A 17,485-nucleotide genomic window follows, 5' to 3' on the forward strand; every position below is an offset into this window, starting at 1 on the left:
ACAAACACTTGTGGCGACAGTCCCAGCTGCTTCCAACCTGTGTTACACCAAAGGCATCTGCCTCTAAACAGTGTCCTAACAGAGGCAGCTCTAACCTCACATCGTGGAACATAGGCAGCTGCCTTTAAATATCAGAGGCCGCTTCTGTTGACACCGGAAATGCCTCTTCGACTTACCGCGGGCACGATTTGAGCGGAAATGACTCCCCGAGCTACCGCTGCCACGATCTGAGCTGTCCCTTGTCACCAGGGTTTCTGTGTTCCTCCTGCTCATCAACCGACTCGTCAACCAGCGTCTGTCTCTCGACGTCAGGTACGATCTCGCTGCCACGCCGCTGAAGTTAGCTACAACCCGCTGGAGTTTAGTTAAGCTAGTTGGATATCAACCTCATTTCCAGGTCCAAGGCTTTCCATCATGTTCCCTGGGTGAGCTGCTGTGTACTGTGCGGAGGAGAGTGTCCCTGTTGACCCGGGATTATCATAACAAGAGCTGGTCGGTCTAAATCTCAAGTTAAATATGTTTGTCATACATAATTACAGTGTTTGACTAATAGAGTTTAATATGTGCACTCGTTGTTATTCATTCAAATGAGACACAAGACCATGCCAGCGTGTTAGCAGCTTTCAGCTCCTCAGTTGCAAATCAATGACAGTTCTGCATCTCAGTCTCCTCAAGCTACAGGCGACGTCTCTATGCTTGGTTTTGTTTTAGCCTCTAAAGATATTCAACTTGTTTTTAAGAAGACTAGATGGTGAACATCCCTTGTATGTTTGGAGGGCTTGTCCTCAAATCAAATTACCAAACTTCATGATGCCATATGAAACAGATCAAATGGGAAGTTCTTCTTTAAGGAGCTTGAACCAGCAAATTCTTTGCATTTGTGCTTGAAAAGTGAATCAGATGATTGTTGAGTTATTCAAATATTACTCTTTTAAAACCGATTTCATTCACACTTTTTTTGCATCAAAAACAGAAAACCAACAGACCAAACAAACGCAGTAAAACATCTAAAGTGAAGTTACTCTGCCAGTAACTAAGCAAGCTTCTCCTTCTTAAAAATATATAATTATAATAATATGCTAAACTTAAATTGTCAAAACAATCCATCTCTATCCAGCACACTGACCTTGTATTATATAACTAAAGCTTATGCACAAATATGGATATTTATTAGAGATTATTTACACTTAAAAATTTAAAAATATTTATTTTCTATCGATGAGTTTAACGGACATCAATTGTTTAAGGTCTAACGTGCATCCATTGTAGATAACTAATTCTAATTCTTTGCTCACCTGACGCATGTTGAAAACAGTAGACTGATACTTTTATGAGTTTGCTACATGATTTTATTTTTGTTTGGATGTAATGACAGACCAGTATGGTAAGCTGTATTATAAAGTAAAGGTAATGTTATGTAAAATGTCCCTAAATTATGGACTGCTGTTGTTCTTTAATGTATAAATGACGTCATCCTCACACTCTCCGACAGGTCCAGTGGCTTAGAGCAGATGAGTCATGCTCACCTCCAGTGAAGTTGAAGATGAGGTGGATCATTCATTTTTCGACAGTGATGCTGACGACGGTAGCGTCTGCAGAGAAGGACGTGAAACGACCGGAAATCCACCGGTGAAAGAGAAGCTTCGAGCAAGACAGACTGAAAAAGCAAATAGTGGTTTGTCCCAGAGGACTCATGGGACAAAAAAACACCGGCAGAAAGTTAACAGCAACGGAAGCAGTGGGGAAAGTGAAAAGAACAGCTCTCTGTCAAAGGAGGAAAGTAAGCGAAGGGTTTCTAACCTATCATCTGCAGCCTCTATGTCAGATAAAGGCATCAGCAGTGACAGCAGTGATAGTGAGGAAGATTACAAGGTGCTCTCTAAAAGACCCAATGAGACATCCATGGCTTTGGTGGATGAGGTAAATGATAGGGACATGTACAACCAGAGTCCAGATGAGACTGAAGAAGAGGCAGGGTCCACTTCCAAACACTCGAAATGGAGAAATACACAAGCTTCTAAAAAACCCACAAGAAAATTGCGCAGCCAAATTCCATCCTCCTCTTCCACCGAGGACGAGGACTCAGAAATCTGCTCTAGCTGTAGTTGCAGGACCCCCATCCCTCACAAACCCAAGAAGACGTCTTCATCCCCTCGAGAGGGACGGTCCACAGAGGGTGGGGACGGATCTCAGGACATGACCACCAGCTGTACAGAGGAGTCGGACGATACAGTGACAAACGTGAGCCCCCTCTCCTCTCCTGACATCACCCCCATGCAGTCGCTGGACCTGAACCACACAGAGGCAGAGGAGCCGCAGCAGGAGAGTGTGCCCTCCAGTGGCCTCAGCGATACACCTCAGTACGAGGACTCAGAGTGTAAGTTAACAAACAAACATTATCAATTATGTTCATTTAACTTGGACTATGCAAAGTATTGGGCATAATAGTAGATGCCTCAGACCCAGTAACTCTGTTAAAGAAAATGAAAACACTTAAACCTTTTCCTTCTCCAGGCTCCTTCATTTCAGATAGTAAATTTGGAGGTGGACCGGCCGCCTCCTATCCTGGACAGAAAAGCAGGAAGAACTTCTCATTCAACAACAACGATGTCCAGCGCATAGATCAGGAGAACCAGCGACTGTTCCGGGTGCTCTCACGCCTTTCTGCAGAGCCCGGACCAGAGAGTGCGGCGAAGAAGAAAACCAAGAGAGGCGGCCACCTGCCTGCCGTTCACGTTCATCACAGCGCAGTTAACAGGCGTCGGGATCAGAAGCGCATCGAGACAGAGAACCTGGTGAGTGAGATCGATCCGTGTGAATGAACAATGATTTATTGGAGTAAGGTTCGTCGGGATCACCAGCACACATCGGTTGTGGGATGGGATCCATGGAAGGTAGTAGAGAAGATGTGGAAACACTCTATTAATAGAGTCCAAATCTCACCCTTTGCAAATAGCATGTATTCTTGTCTCTCTCCAATACAAGACATTGCATACTCATCACTGTGAACTATATGAAAGATTGGGCTGCCCTTAAAAACAACAGGAAGAGAACTAAATTCTTAAAATCTCTGCAACGTATGATATGAATTCCAGAGGGTTTTTTGTCGTATAATCCAAACTGATTTATTATGGAAACTTTTACCATACAATCTTCAGTATGTCTCTGATTGTGTTGTCTTGCTTGTTCTGTGTTTGTCCTGTTTGCCAAATTTGTTTGTGTTTGTTTTTGCTTGTCTTCTGCCCTTCTCTGGTCTTTCTTGCAAAAGAGATCTCAATTTGATTATTTGATAAAAAGAAAAGTAATATCATCCTAATATATGGGGCGACTGTGGCCAAGGAGGTAGTGAGGGTCGTCCACTAGCCACGGTGTCGCTGGTTTGATCCCCAGCGCCTCCAGCCCTGCTGGACATAGAAACGACTTCTGTAGAGCGGTTTGTGTGGTTGATAAGACTGGAGAGGTTATATAAATACAGTCCATTGACCACAATGAAACAATTGCAAATCTTCCAAATATCATAGAATATAAGGTGGTGATGTATAGATGAAAATATAGGTCAAGTTTAGTTTGTGATATGTGTCACTATAGTGGAAAAAATACATCCCAATATATAGAACTTCAATAAGAAATAGACATAATCTTCCTCCAAAAACTTTAAACATAAATGCAAATCTTTTCTGCCTTGTTAATATCGTTGTGAACATGATAAAGATCATTGGAAACGAATACGTCAGGCTATATGTTTAAGGATACTAGATGTAGAGTGTCACCCTGAAAGCAGACACGGATGGGCTGAGACAGACGGCAGCAGGTGGGCGGCTCGCCTCAGACCCACAGAGTGACATTAACAGACAGTTCAGCGTCTGCAGCTGCAGCCTCTCTCTTCCTGTAATCCCTCTGCCTGACCACGCAGTCATAAAACCACAGGTTCAGACCAGCAGCAGTGTTAATTCAGCAAGTTCATTCTGGACTAGGCATTTTTTTTTACTGTTAATGAGGGAAAACAGGGGAAACTCCCCATTCTTTTCTTTTATAGTCACTAATGTTAGTCATTTTTACTGATTAGACATTCAATACCTATTGCTTTTGAATAGAGGAATAAGTTCCCGTCATTATCAGGACAAACTCTTCTTCCTCCTGATTCTCTCTACGTCATGCATTTCGCCTTCTCTATTCTTAGAGGGAAGTAATTGAATCTGCTGGCTGATGAGTGTATCCACCCAACACATCACACATGTGTCCTGCACAAGTAGAACTAGTTGTGCACTTTCATGATTGGCCAGTTGCACAAGGTACATTTTCTAATGAAGTGGAGAGATTTATGATTATTCACACACTGGAGAACTACGTAGGTGACGAGTCTGTCTGCAGTGACTGTAAGATCCAGGAGATCTTTGGAGAATTTGTAAGTGTTTGTTTTGAGTCTTACGTCTTAGTAAGATATAGCAACACACAGCCAGAGATACTGGCTGACTTTAATTATGATAATATATGGGAATGTTCAAACGTTTAATCCACTAACCAAACAATCAGATGATTGAAACTGACCATTTCAAGACGGTTGCATTGGTGGTTTGATTTATTTCGTGGTACGAGAAGATATGTATTTAGAATGGATTCTCAAAATGTGAAATGAATGTGTTCCTTGCAGGCTTTCCTGAAGCGACTGGAGTCTGCCAAGCCTTCATATGGTATGAAGCGCTCCGAGCAGGAGAAAGATTACCAGCGACTAGCATCATATTATGGAGGTCCGGTCTACCCACTGTCTCGGAAAGACAGGTCCTCCTTCGAAATAAACTCAGGCAAGTTCTTTGTTCTCCTTCTGACAATTTTATTGTGTTAAAATTCAATTGGCAACTGGACACCTGCTCCTACAGGGTCTTCTTCTACACATGACTGTTTATAAAAACAAGCATTTCTTGTCTGTCTCTCCTCCATTTACATATTTCATATGTACGACAGATCCAGGAAGGTCAGGAAATGTGGATTTTCAGTTTTAGACAATCCCACTCTTGAGGTAACTTCACAGCTTCTTACCACCTGAGTACACAGCCCTTGCGGTTATCCTTCTTCAAAAGTAGGTTCACAGGGAGTCATTGACCTCAGACCTTGTTTTAATATCTGTCCTGACTGAGTGATCTGATCTCACGTGGTCACTGCTAAGTACAGGTGGGAACAGGCTGTTCTGTAGAAGCCTGTGGGTGTTTGAATCTGATGGTGTAATTAAGACGGGCAAAGAGAATCAGCTTGTGTCACGGTGCTGCTGCCATCAGATGGCTACAGAGCACGACTTTCAGACTGGGCAAAGCAGCCTTGGAAACACACGTCAATAACAACTTAGCTGAAGCTCCTGCTCTTATCGCAAAAACACTTTTATTGTTGATTTAAATAAATCTAGGAGTTTTGGGGATGACATTAAAGGCAGATTTTTCTTGCATCTTTATCGCATTATCGTGTAAACAGCAAAGTAGAATAAAAGCTGCTCAATGGGAATTTGATGTGTGTGGGTCTTTACCTGCACTTTGACATGTAGAAATTAGAAATTGAAAAATGTTTGGTATTTCCTCTGAGCGTGTAGTGATAAGTGTCTTTCTTTTGTGCAGTGGGTCCCAGGTCTGCTGGTTCCACCAGACACAGCTCCAGAGCAGCTTCCACCACCACAGACTCCGGCAGCACGCCTGCACCCACGTCACAAAAACGGTGCAGCTACTCAAGCCGTTTTCAGACATGAACTCCAGAGTTTCTCCTTTTACATACGAAGAACACAGCGGGAGTTTCCCTGGTCTCCGGATCATCATCGTCGATGTCTTCCTTGTTTACAGCATTGCTTTTTAATATTGAGATATTTGATTTTTTGTCTGTTTTTTGTTGGCTTTGCGTCGATGGAGGTTTGCAACATCATCAATGTGCCAACTCGCTCACCGTTAGTCATCCAGAGAACCTCCTGCTGTTCTCTCTCGTGGGCTCACTGGAATATTATCTGGCCTAGGGGTAGAGTGGTTGTCCTCCAACAAAAAGGTTGGCGGTTCAATCCTCACTCTCCTCCATCTACATGCCGAAGTGTCCTTGGGCAAGATCCTGAACCCCTGAATGGCCCCTCATAGATGTTGAATGGCTTCGGATAAAAGTGACTGCCGAATGACATATAATGTAATGTAATCTTCCTTGAGGCCGCCAGGAGAAACTCCCTAGAACATACAGCCCCTTGTGTTTGAAGGCAGTTTTTGAAGCATGTTGCTGGAGACTCTTTGATGCTGAAGTATAGCAAACAATGCTCTCTAATTAATCCCTCTAATAGTTCAACTGTGGCTTCTCAATACGGTGTTAAGATCGCTGGGTGCATTTCTGTAGAAGATATTGCCTTTACATCAACTGCTATTATAAATTATGCATTACAAAAATAACAAAATAAATGTATTTATTATATCAGCAAGTGACGTTTTGGTTTATATCTGCAATTTCTCAGAATTGTTCAAATTCTGATGTGCTATAGAATTGTAAACAAAATTACAGGGCTATAGGGAAGTTAATATTTCTTGTTATTAATATATTAATACTTGAATAAAAAGGCTGCTCATTCCAATATAAGAAGTGTGTTATTTACATCTTGGAGAATAGTTGATCTTACATAATTGTCTAACATTCTCGTGACCAACTACTATTAAGAGAAAGAGGATTTTTAATGGATTCTTGGTTGGAACAGATTGTTAGAAGTGAAAATCCGGGAAATTTTAACTGTATTGGGTTTACACTGACAGTAGTAACAGCATCAAGACCCACAGTATACGACTAAAATCCCAAATCTAAGAAAGAGGGCTACACATATTGTATATTACAAAGGACTTTTGATAAATGTACCTTTTTAAATTGCGTTGAAAAAAACACCCTAATATTGTATTTAGTATATCTATATCTTGCTCATTCTACATTATATTTCAATGTTATTTGTATTTATTGCTACATTTTCCCCTTGTGCTGCCACTAAGAGCTGCTGTGACTCTTGAATAGAACAGAGCCATCATTAATGTGTTTTACTGTGACATGTCCATTTAACAGCAGATGACGTGTTGGGCGTAACAATCGAACATGTGTTGGAAAAAGACTGGACCATTGAATTATACATTTTTATCTTTAATAAAATAGTTTATGAGGTTGGATACATGGGTCAGAGTGGTCACAACACAATATTACATGGCCTCAGCAACTGCTTCACAATCTGACTAACATGAGGAGCATATGGCGGCAGTGACCGGTGGTTGACTGGAGATGTGATGACGCACAGGATAGATGGGATATATACAGAGGGAGGCATGTTAAACCCAGGTCAAATGCACCTCCCCTCCCTGGGCTGCTGCAGAGGAGCACATATCCACATTGTAATTCACCACAAGCTGTTATCACCCGATCCCAAGATTTAAGACTCAAACAGAGAGAAGGTTTCCCATCGGCCCTCGGAGATGAGAGAGTTTATTATGTGTACTTCTTGATCTCGTCGTACAGCACCAGCACAAAGGCACCCCCCATGCCCCTGATCACGTTGGACCAGGCCCCCTTGAAGAAGGCCTTTGATCCCTCATCCTTGATGATCTTCCTCCAGCAGTCCATTGTGCCCGTGTACATGATATCAGCTGTGGAAATTGAGACTGAGTTAGTGATGCGTCCATGCCATGATAACTGTGTAAAAATGCACCAAGCGGATAGAATTGGTCAGTTAAAGGACTTGAGTGTCGCTCACCTCCTTTGCGTCCAGACTGCATCATCATGCGACGCCTGACGGTGTCGAAGGGGTATGAGATGATACCAGCCGCAGCGGTGACCGTCTGGGCGATCATCCAGGTGATGAAGATGTGCGTGTTCTTCGGGTCTGGCAGCATGCCTGCACGAGGGAAGAGGGAAGACACTCGCTCATTACTGGAAAACACATACACACAGATGTTGAAAACATGTTAAAGGTCAGGTGGGACAGATGTGCGGCACCTTTGGCTGTGTCGAAGCATCCAAAGTAGGCGGCTCTGTAGATGATGATGCCCTGAACTGACACGTTAAAGCCGAGGTAGAGACCCCTGATGCCATCGCTCTTGAAGACTTTGGTGAGGCAGTTGCCGAGACCGGAGAACTCTCTCTCGGCTGTGCCCTTTCCGATGTCGGCGGCGAGTCTGGTTCTGGCGAAGTCCAGAGGGTAGACGAAGCAGAGCGAAGTGGCGCCAGCTGCGCCACCGGAGGCCAGGTTACCAGCGAAGTAGCGCCAGAACTGTGTTTTTTGATCCACTCCACCGAGGAAGACCTTCTTGTACTTGTCCTTGAAGGCGAAGTTGAGGGCCTGGGTGGGGAAGTACCGGATCACGTTGGCGAGGTTTCCTCTCCAGAAGGAAATGAAGCCCTGCTCCTTTGGGATCCTGGTCACACAGTCCATGATGCCTTTGTACTGCATCTCCTTGGTGATCTGTCTGCTGGCATGCTGGACCTGCAGGCAGAGACAAGAAAAGATCATTTATAAAAAATAAAAAAAAGGTGCATACAACAGGGAGTTAATATGATATGGTTAAATGTTGTGCAAATTAACTTTGTGACGCCTATATAATAATGATAACGATAAAGTATGTGCTCATATGTTTTATTTCACTGTTGGTAACTTATTATTTTAACGTAATATAAGTAGGTGTTTCTTATTCTGTATCCAGGCATCACATGCTGTAGTGGTGGCAGCGGCCTCCAGGCTCTTCACCTGTCACTTGAGATTCTGCTCTGTATTGGATTACTTACTCCAAGTTAAATTTAGCAATTCAATTTCTCTGAATATTACTGCGGTCGTCTGTGAAAGTGGGGCAAAAATTCACTTTATAAACAGATAGCATCATAAATTATTGATGTCTTGATTTTATGGAATCACATGTCAAGGACTTATCACCATCCCCGTCCGAGCAGCAACGTTGCAAAGTCAGGTGCGTAAAACCATCTCTTCATTGACGCAAGAGCTACCACGTGCCACTTGACATTACGCACCGGATCAAATGAACCCAATTCACCCACGAGTACACTTTGCTTCTATTAAAACCAATTCCATTTGTACAATTTGATGTTAGGTTGATCAGTTATCCAACATTTACGCATGCTTTACGCACAAGGCAGTTAACACGTGGCCACGCTGTGGGCAACAGTTGGATCAATTATTTTACCTGCAGCAACAACTTGACCCTCTCGATAGGAGCGACAGCAGTTTTGGAGATGGCAGCGGCGACACCACCGGCCAAAAAGTCCTTGATGAAACTGACCACCGCGTCCGACATGGTTGGATGTTTCTGGTGCAAACTCGAGACCCCTGACTGTTCCAAACCTCACACTGGTCCTCAAGGAAACCCAACGCCCCTCCAAGTGGACGAGGCTCCTCCATCTGCCCTAATATATCCGCGGCCTTTATCGCGAGAATTTTGAATGATGGATTTGGATTCTGTCAAACGGAAAAACGAGGTTGGATAAATATCCGAGGTCGAAGGTTAGGACCTGCGCCATATTCGTGCCCAGTGCCAAGTTCTGCGCCGGGGACGTTTAAAGGGCACACTCAGTGAAATGGAATTAGGATGAATGTAACGATTTATTTCAATGTGTTTATTTGTTAATCTAATCTTATTCTCATCATGGTAATAACGTAGTTTCCCTTCAACCTGCAGTGCAGCCGCAGAGGAACTTGTCTGCCACAAACCAGACATATACCTGTGTTGACAAGTCAGTTTCCAAAATACTCAAAATGAATCGAGGACTTATTGAATCGTATCTAAAGAATGAATCAAACAAGGTTTCAATTATTATCTACACAGTGTTACCCATTTAAACATTTCACATCATAACAGACCCATAAATAGAGATTCCCTTCCTATAAACATTTCCGTATGACATCTTTTACTTTGTCTTATTGTAATTTACTTTATTTGAGGCTGACTCTTTGCAGCAAACTGACTTTTTTTTTTGCTGCCCATTCATTTTTTGCACCTGTTGAAAACCTGCGTCACGTCTGCAGATGGTTTGAAAGTGGAAGAACGGAAGAGAGTGTTTCTCTTTCAAATTAAGTGTGACACCGGAAAGCATGCCAAACTACTCTGATTAATTTTGCTGTGAAGTATCGCAACGGAAATCAGATTATGTCTGACTTTACACAACAACAGTATGATCATGAAGTTGTTCACCGACCCACTGTCCTCGTTTGGTTCAACTGTAGAAACAATTTTCTGTTAAGTTAATTATTATAGCTGTACGAAACAGCTATTAAATACAACTCCAGTTTGTCCTCTGGTCTCCATGCTGGTGTGTTGTGTCTGAACTGGCCAGTGGATGGCACTAGAGAGCTGGCTTACGTTCAAGAGCGTAAGGAGCGTCCCCACAGAGCAAATATTATAAACCAGTGAAACAGGTGCTTTCCCCCCCTGGTTTACTCAACCCTCCACAGACACAACAATAGAAAACAGCCGATAATGCACCATTTTACTTGTCCCCCCAAAGAGAGTCGCTCCTAAGTCTTACCCACCAGCAGGTCAGAGGTCAGACTGCAGGGCTGCAACCTCAGAGCTGGTTGGGGATCAGCTTCTCGCTCATGTTGTTGCCTTCAGTGAAGCAGGTGCTCTGACACGGAGGCTGGTCTAGCACCTGCTCTCAGACAGGCAGAGGTCACATTTTTTTGCTGTCTCACAGCTCAGAGACTTCACTAACTGTTACCAATTCACAAAGCGTCTCCATCCTGGGCTGCCAGGGACTGTTTATAATCACACACCATTTTATAAGCTGATGGTTCTCAGTTGTAAAGGAGAATGTCAGTTTCTTTGAAATGAAATAAAATCTATGAATCTTTATTTTGACAATATTAAAGTGAACTACTCAAATTCACCGGATTTACCATTTACTGTAATCTGTCAAATAACCACAATGTTGTTGCTATTGATGATGAAGAGTTATTTATAGAGGTGTAATTATATCGTATTTTTTCAGAGAATACTTTATTATTATCAGGATGTGTAAAAACCCACCAATATTTGAGAGCTATTATCTGAAAATGTGCAAACTATTTGTGGGATAAGATTTGATTTTGCAGAATACGTTGGTCAATGAATCATCTGGATCCGACATTTTCTGTGCGCGTTATTTCCATAAAAAGCTTTAATTCTGTGTTGAGTGCCGTTGCAACTCTTTTTGCACTGTTATTTAAATCTGATCTAGATTTACGAAAGTCGTTGCTCAGTAACCTTGGATCTAGGAGGTTGAGGGAGGGGTCATAGAGGGGGTGTGGGCTTGGATTTGCATTTTGAGTATGAAGAGCTGCAGGTGTTAGACAGTTAGACCCCCCCTCCCCGCCGCACACATATAAACATGCACACAAGCGTACACAAAGCCGTTAAGCGCAGCATACAGTCACTGATTTCATATGTTAAGGAGCAACTGTGAAAACCATCTTTTTTTTTGTCTATCTCAGAGCAGCTCAGACGTGAAGATAATGGAGATTACGACTGTCAGACAAGGTTAAAACTACAGATATTAGGGTCAAAACTCACCAGCATGAAGCCACTGGTTGATTCTGACTCCAACAGTTTCACACCATTGAGATGTTTTGTTAGGAAATTATTTTTGCTTTGAATTGAATGAAAGGAATAACAGAGTTGAAACACAGAGATTATATTGAGATTTAAATTTGTATTGATACGCCACAACTTTGCAAAACTATATATACATATGTGTGTTTGTATATATGTGTAAATATACCTTATGTAGAGTTGTGCTGCAACGATAAAAAGTTAAATCTCAATATGTATACATGTGTATATACACATGAACATTATATACAAACACGGCTTAAAAGTAGCAGCTGCACTCTCAGCTCTCAGCCTGAAGCCTATATGGCTCTTAATGGTTACATAAACCAGTCACAGGTATAGTTTAATATATTGTTTTTTAAAAAGGAGAAAAACAGCTGCACACTTTCTATTTTAGCAAATATTACTCAAACAGTAGTAAATTGCACATTTATTGAGAAATATCCACAGGTTTCAGTAGATTGGTAGATTAATACCAACACGGCCATATTCATTGAAATGAACATGTCACCAAGTGCAACACTGTGGCTGAGTGATAATAGTATAACTACATCAGACTTTGTACACACTGACAATACTTTTTCTGTAGTGGAATAAAATATTTGTTGGTTTAGCTGACTATAGGAAAAATATGGATAAAGCTGAATTAAAGTTATGTAGAAATCTCCAGGATGTTTTAAAACAGTACATCAAATTAAAGTCCATAGCAGTCATTTAACTCTGATATAAATAGTAAAAGCAGCATTGTCACATTATCACAACCTTTTACACAATATGCATCAAGAAGAACTCAGCTCCTTCCTAAGAGAGGATGTTGGCTAATTATTTCTTCATAATGCTCCGTCCCACGAGTGTCCTGTTTAAAGTCACCACAGTACAATCCTCTGGTGGACGCACACTGAGATCTCCTGAGCAGACAGACAGACTGAGCTCTCCAGGGCTCAGAGAGAAGGAGATTATTTAACTGTTTCTCTCTCTCTCTTCTCTTTGGTGCCATTATTGGCTGTTGGCCTGTTTTCATTAACACTGACTGAGGACAATATGAGTCAAAGGCACATGTGTGTCTGTGTGGGTTTAAAAAAAACAGGAGACAGCGTCATGCAGCTGACTTCTCTCACCCGCAGTCAGGGCAGTGCCCATCGCCGAGCGGCCACGGTGACACGCACACGTAAACACACACATACACACGCTGCTGCGGAGAAGGAGGAGAAATCCCCATGACCAATCAGGAAGACCTGGAGACACACAGTCAGTGGGGGGACGAAGGGATGGACATGGCAGGAGTGGGGGTTGAGGGTGAGAGACACTGGGGCCAAGGGAGAGAGGCTGAGAGTAGAAAAAAGAAGTTCATGGGAACCAGAGGTGGGGTGAAATCCAAAAATGGGAGAGAGGGAATATGTGAGCAGATCTGGGGCTGGGGGAAAGAGAGAGAGAGAGAGAGAGAGAGAGAGAGAGAGAGAGAGAGAGAGAGAGCGGAAGAGTGTGAAGAGGAGAAGGTCTGAGGCTGGAGTCAAACAAATGTTAACTTTTGAAGCTCAGTGTGTACTGGCAATGTCTGAGTGAAACTGGTTCAAAAACACTTAAGAGGAGACATGGCAGATCATGCTGGACTCGACGTCATCTCAAATTTAGTAAATGTAATTAACAGAGCCAAAGATGCACTTGTTTACATTAATAAATCTTTCTTTTATTAAATGTTTCTTTATGTAATTGAACTAGAATTCCACTCAGTAGATCCCATACCTCCACCAAGGACCAATAGTCCCCTTGAATTCAATCAAGCTGCATCACATTTAACACACTCACCGATATCAGTCCTCTAAATTAATTATTTCGTGGGAAATCAGTTAAAAAGTCAAACTTGCCTCACAATGTTAAAGAAATGGAAAATTCCTTTTTCTACACCTTTGTCCAGATCTTTGCCAAAATGTACTGTGTTCTCTCTTGGCCCATTTCCCATTCTTCCACCAGGTTTCATGGAAATCTGTTAAGTGGTGTTAGTGTAATTCTACTGAAAAATAAACTCACCAACAAAATGTCAGGGGCCAATTACATCAACTTTAGCATTTGCTGCTTTTAAGGTCAATATTTGCGGAGTGTCCAGGGTTCAGAGGTTTCTCCAGCTCTGACGCTGGCCTTTGGAGACTTGATTCGATTAAGATCCCTTAATTGGATAAATCAGACAAAGTAAACGTTGCTCGAAGTTCATTTTCAGGGTTTACGGAGGCGGTGAGATAAGAATAGGAAATGTCCAAAGGTTTATTCACTGGTTTAGTCTTTATCTGCCCCAGTTGATGAAATCAAAAAGTCAGTTGAGGGTAAGTTAATCTTTACTTAAACCTACCTGAAGAGGCACCAAGCCCAAAAAGCTCATTGTCAAGATTCTATCAAAAATGTGTTTTTGTAGTTTTTTTTGTAGCTTTTATTCAGAAGTCCCTGTAAACTGCAGGTTTAATAAATACAGGTAAAAGCATGAATCAGTAATCATGCAACACAAACAATCCAGATGAGCGATTACGTTTTATGTAAACAGGATATTGAAACATCATTTACTTCCACCACTTGATTGTTTCATGCGTGTGGATATATTCTCACCAGGTGCAGAGATCTAAATGGGATTTTGCAACAACCCCCACAACAGAGTATGAAGCCAGGAACAAAACCCCTGACGTTTAAGCATCGTTTTCCTCCCACTGCTTTGTTTTCTTCACACCAAGAAGCAGCTCTCATCTCTCACTCACGATAAAAGAATTCCTCTTGGACTCGCGTTCGCTCAGAAAACAAGAACCCTCATCCACTCAGAGGAGTAATCTACGTAGGACCCTCAAGAGGATGGTTTCCTATAAGTGTGTGAACTTCATTCAGCCTTTCTTTAGACTTCTCTCAGAGACAACACCCTCTTCAGACCCTGAGATCATTTAAGGCCCTCAGGCCCAAATGGTTGTCGTCGTTTTAGTCTCTGGATTAATCTCATTCTGGAATTAGAGTTTCTAATGAGGAACCCTCAGTCACACAGTGGGTCAGGAGTTTAACCAGCGGCCCTATAGTGCGATACTGGTGGTATGGACATATTAAAATGTAGTGGTTTTCTCATTGCCTTTGTGTTGTGGAGAGGTTGGGCCCAATTTTCTGCACATCTTTTATGTTCGTCTTGTATTCAGAGACAAAGAGTAAAGAGCTGGGACTTCACCCAATTAAAGGAGGACTGGAAGATGCAGATCCCTTACTACGGTTGTGACTGCAGCATGAAGTGCAGACAATTGTAGGGACACTAATGGTAAAGTAAAAGAGGAGATCAAATATTTCCACTGCTAATTAAATGATTAAAAACCATAGAGTCTGTAAAGAAATTATTAAATATCAGAAATGGCTCAGAGACAGAAGTGAAGTCTTCACATTGCATCTGGCTCTTTTGGTCAAACCCACATGAAGAAAAACAACATGTGTCCTCATATTTGAGGAACCTGGAACCAACCGAAATGAAAAAAAAACTATTTAAATACCCTTCATATATAAACTTTAAATCTGAAAGTAACCTAACCAGCACTTTACGTCCTCTAAGTATTTCATACATTACACTTACTCCTCTTCATCAGCACCCTGTCACATACAGAATTCAGTTTAAAATCCTCGCTGGTGGAGCCCTGCGCCATCAGGCCCCTGCATATCTGACTGATCCACTCCACCTTTACTTCCAGCTACGTTATCCCAAGCACCATCAGGCTTTCAAGGCTGCAGCACTTCAGTTATGGAATGTCATACCAACACCTCTAAGGTTTGCTGACTCGTTGGAATAATTTTAAAGTCAGTTTAACTCTGTTTAAACAGGCCTTAGCGTTATTTATATTTATATGTTTCTTTACAACATAGATATTAGGGACTCTTGTCTATGAAAAGCAAATTAAATATACGCTTACTTTTTTACTAAATATAATTAAATAGTGGATGGTTTAGATTAATGTTTGATTACATATATTAGAGATTCTATAATGTCACTACTAAAATAAAAACATGAAGTGTAATTTTGTTTTTCAGAAATTCTTACTAGACTATTATATTGTTGGTTGGGCTACACATTTGTGTTTCTATTGTACTTTTCATACTAATGTCACAAAAATTCAGTCAAACATATGTCTCTATATCTTTATACGTCTTGTGTCATCTGAAAACCTTTAAATTAGATTAGGTTATTCATTTTTTTAAACTCTTAACACCTTTGATAAATCAATTTGTTTTGATTAGACTTTGTGTGTGTGTGTGTGTGTGAGTGTGTGTGTGTGCGTGCGTGTGAGTGACGCCGACAATGCATCCCTGACCCTTTGATTGGGGGATAAGTCTCTGCTTGTGCGTCCATCTTGATGTGATGGCCGGAGAGAGGGCTGATTGACCCGGTGACCCTTCTGTGTGAGGCGAGGCTCATCGGTGTCCGGAGCGGCTGTCAGCGGGTTAATGAGCGACGGCTGCTCGGGGCACGCTGGGCCTTGGCTAAGTGACCGGGCCGGATGACCACCCTCTGCTCTGACCCTTACGGCCATCAGTTAAAAAGCCCCTCCACCAACACCACCACCTCCACCCGACACCCGTCTGTGGGTCTCTTACTTAAGCTCAGGTTTGCACTGCTGCTCTGCACAAGCTTTCACTCAGTAACAACTGAGGTGTTCATTATCCATTTGTGATGGTGATTTAAGAAGCAGGGATACTTTTATTTGAGTGGAAATGTGATAATGCCAGGGGACATTTATTCATATAGATCAGTAAATTATTGGAAACGATAAACTTACAACTAAATCACAAATGTCCCTGTTGATAAATTCCTTATTGTTAAAACATATATTTAGCCATCATTTGTAAACTGCTTATAACCACCTTATTCATGATTAATAACAACTATAATGTTGTTCTCTGAAAAGAAGAAAACGTTTTAAAAAGTGTTTATTTTTTAAACGGTCTATTTAATTATTTTTGGTATAACAGCAGTGATATATTTGATTAATGATGAATCCTCACTCTGCCCTATAAAACTTATATTAAATTAATTTAATGTGAAAGCCAGCAGCATCAGTTAAGTTTCCTATCCTGAGTTACAGTTGGCCACAGATACATTAAGACATAACATAAGGAAATAAACCAGGAGGAAAAATTAAAAAAGTCATTATCAGTGTGGCTCATGGATGTTATCAAGATTTAGTTAGTAAATAAATGCACGTGTGAGTGGTGGGATATACCGTGACCTCAACTTGGGAAATCCCAAAAGTCGAATGAGGTAATTAAGACGATCACCCCCCCCGGATAAATTAATAGTTTGAAGATGTTCTATGTCTGCTTGCAATTTCATTATAATGCATTTTTAAGCAAATATTTGTTGTATATATGCTTCTCCTAAAAGTTAAATACTTCGTTTGTTGAGTTTAATTCCACCAATAAATTAAGATTAGCTTCAAATAAACAAACACATAACCATCTCTATTTAATGTTGGGTTGTGTCATCAGGAAGTTCAAGTTGTGCACCTCACACTTTCTTTTTGTCTTTTACTTTCACATTTCAGTGTTCTTTGTTTGTGTTGGTTTCTCCCAACAGGTCGTCAGAGTCGGCCCACGATGCAGCGGCCCTCTCCTTCTCCGTGCACGTGAAGGCTCGGGCCTCGGCAGTAGCGCAGCTGAAAGGCCGCCCATCCCAGTGTGGACGTTTGTTAAAGCGAACAGGGTAATGAATTTTAAACTGCTATAGTAACAGCTCTCAGACATGTGGTTTTAGTGTGTGAGCATGGGTGAGTGGGTGGGCGTGAGTGTGTGTCAGTGTGTGTGTGCGGTCGGGATTTGCAGTTGTGTCTATGTATGTGTATGAATGTAGGGAGAGATGTGCATAAATGGGGGTGGGGTGGGGCCTGGGAGTCAGCCTCTGTGTATAT

The 17,485-nt window shown here is 41.8% G+C and overlaps 2 protein-coding genes across 5 annotated transcripts; one reads left to right on the top strand and one right to left on the bottom strand.

Moving 5' to 3' along the window:
• The first annotated feature begins 179 nt into the window (after positions 1-179).
• On the top strand, positions 180-7,117 carry cfap97 (cilia and flagella associated protein 97). Of its 4 annotated transcripts, none has more exons than XM_062388684.1 (6): positions 182-492; positions 1,493-2,377; positions 2,515-2,795; positions 4,652-4,802; positions 4,963-5,017; positions 5,604-5,740. In XM_062388684.1, the coding sequence occupies exons 2-5, from the start codon at positions 1,519-1,521 to the stop codon at positions 4,998-5,000; spliced, it is 1,329 nt and encodes a 442-aa protein (XP_062244668.1). In that variant the 5' UTR covers positions 182-492; positions 1,493-1,518; the 3' UTR covers positions 5,001-5,017; positions 5,604-5,740. The 4 variants fall into 4 exon arrangements, with proteins under 4 accessions (XP_062244666.1, XP_062244668.1, XP_062244665.1 ...); XM_062388681.1 differs by lacking the exon at positions 4,963-5,017 and having other exon boundaries at positions 202-312; positions 398-492; positions 5,604-7,117; XM_062388683.1 differs by lacking the exon at positions 4,963-5,017 and having other exon boundaries at positions 204-312; positions 398-425; positions 5,604-7,117.
• On the bottom strand, positions 7,116-9,375 carry slc25a4 (solute carrier family 25 member 4). The gene is made up of 4 exons (XM_062388686.1): positions 9,177-9,375; positions 7,978-8,464; positions 7,736-7,876; positions 7,116-7,628 (listed from the first exon to the last, which is right to left on the bottom strand). Exons 1-4 carry the CDS (start codon positions 9,285-9,287, stop codon positions 7,471-7,473), a joined length of 897 nt encoding a protein of 298 aa, XP_062244670.1. The 5' UTR covers positions 9,288-9,375; the 3' UTR covers positions 7,116-7,470.
• Positions 9,376-17,485: the final 8,110 nt, after the last annotated feature.

This window comes from Platichthys flesus, chromosome 5 (assembly GCF_949316205.1).
Source record: "Platichthys flesus chromosome 5, fPlaFle2.1, whole genome shotgun sequence".
NCBI classification, from domain to species: domain Eukaryota; kingdom Metazoa; phylum Chordata; class Actinopteri; order Pleuronectiformes; family Pleuronectidae; genus Platichthys; species Platichthys flesus.

What these genes read in the sequence shown, in the direction of transcription:
- cfap97 (XM_062388682.1), top strand. Translation starts at nt 1,519, where the DNA reads ATGCTCACCTCCAGTGAAGTTGAAGATGAGGTGGATCATTCATTTTTC. An exon ending in TCAGTACGAGGACTCAGAGT is followed by an intron (nt 2,378 to 2,514) that starts GTAAGTTAACAA and finishes TTCCTTCTCCAG; the next exon opens with GCTCCTTCATTTCAGATAGT. An exon ending in GCATCGAGACAGAGAACCTG is followed by an intron (nt 2,796 to 4,651) that starts GTGAGTGAGATC and finishes TGTTCCTTGCAG; the next exon opens with GCTTTCCTGAAGCGACTGGA.
- slc25a4 (XM_062388686.1), bottom strand. Translation starts at nt 9,287, where the DNA reads ATGTCGGACGCGGTGGTCAGTTTCATCAAGGACTTTTTGGCCGGTGGT. An exon ending in GGGTCAAGTTGTTGCTGCAG is followed by an intron (nt 8,465 to 9,176) that starts GTAAAATAATTG and finishes CTCTGCCTGCAG; the next exon opens with GTCCAGCATGCCAGCAGACA. An exon ending in ATGCTTCGACACAGCCAAAG is followed by an intron (nt 7,877 to 7,977) that starts GTGCCGCACATC and finishes TCCCTCGTGCAG; the next exon opens with GCATGCTGCCAGACCCGAAG.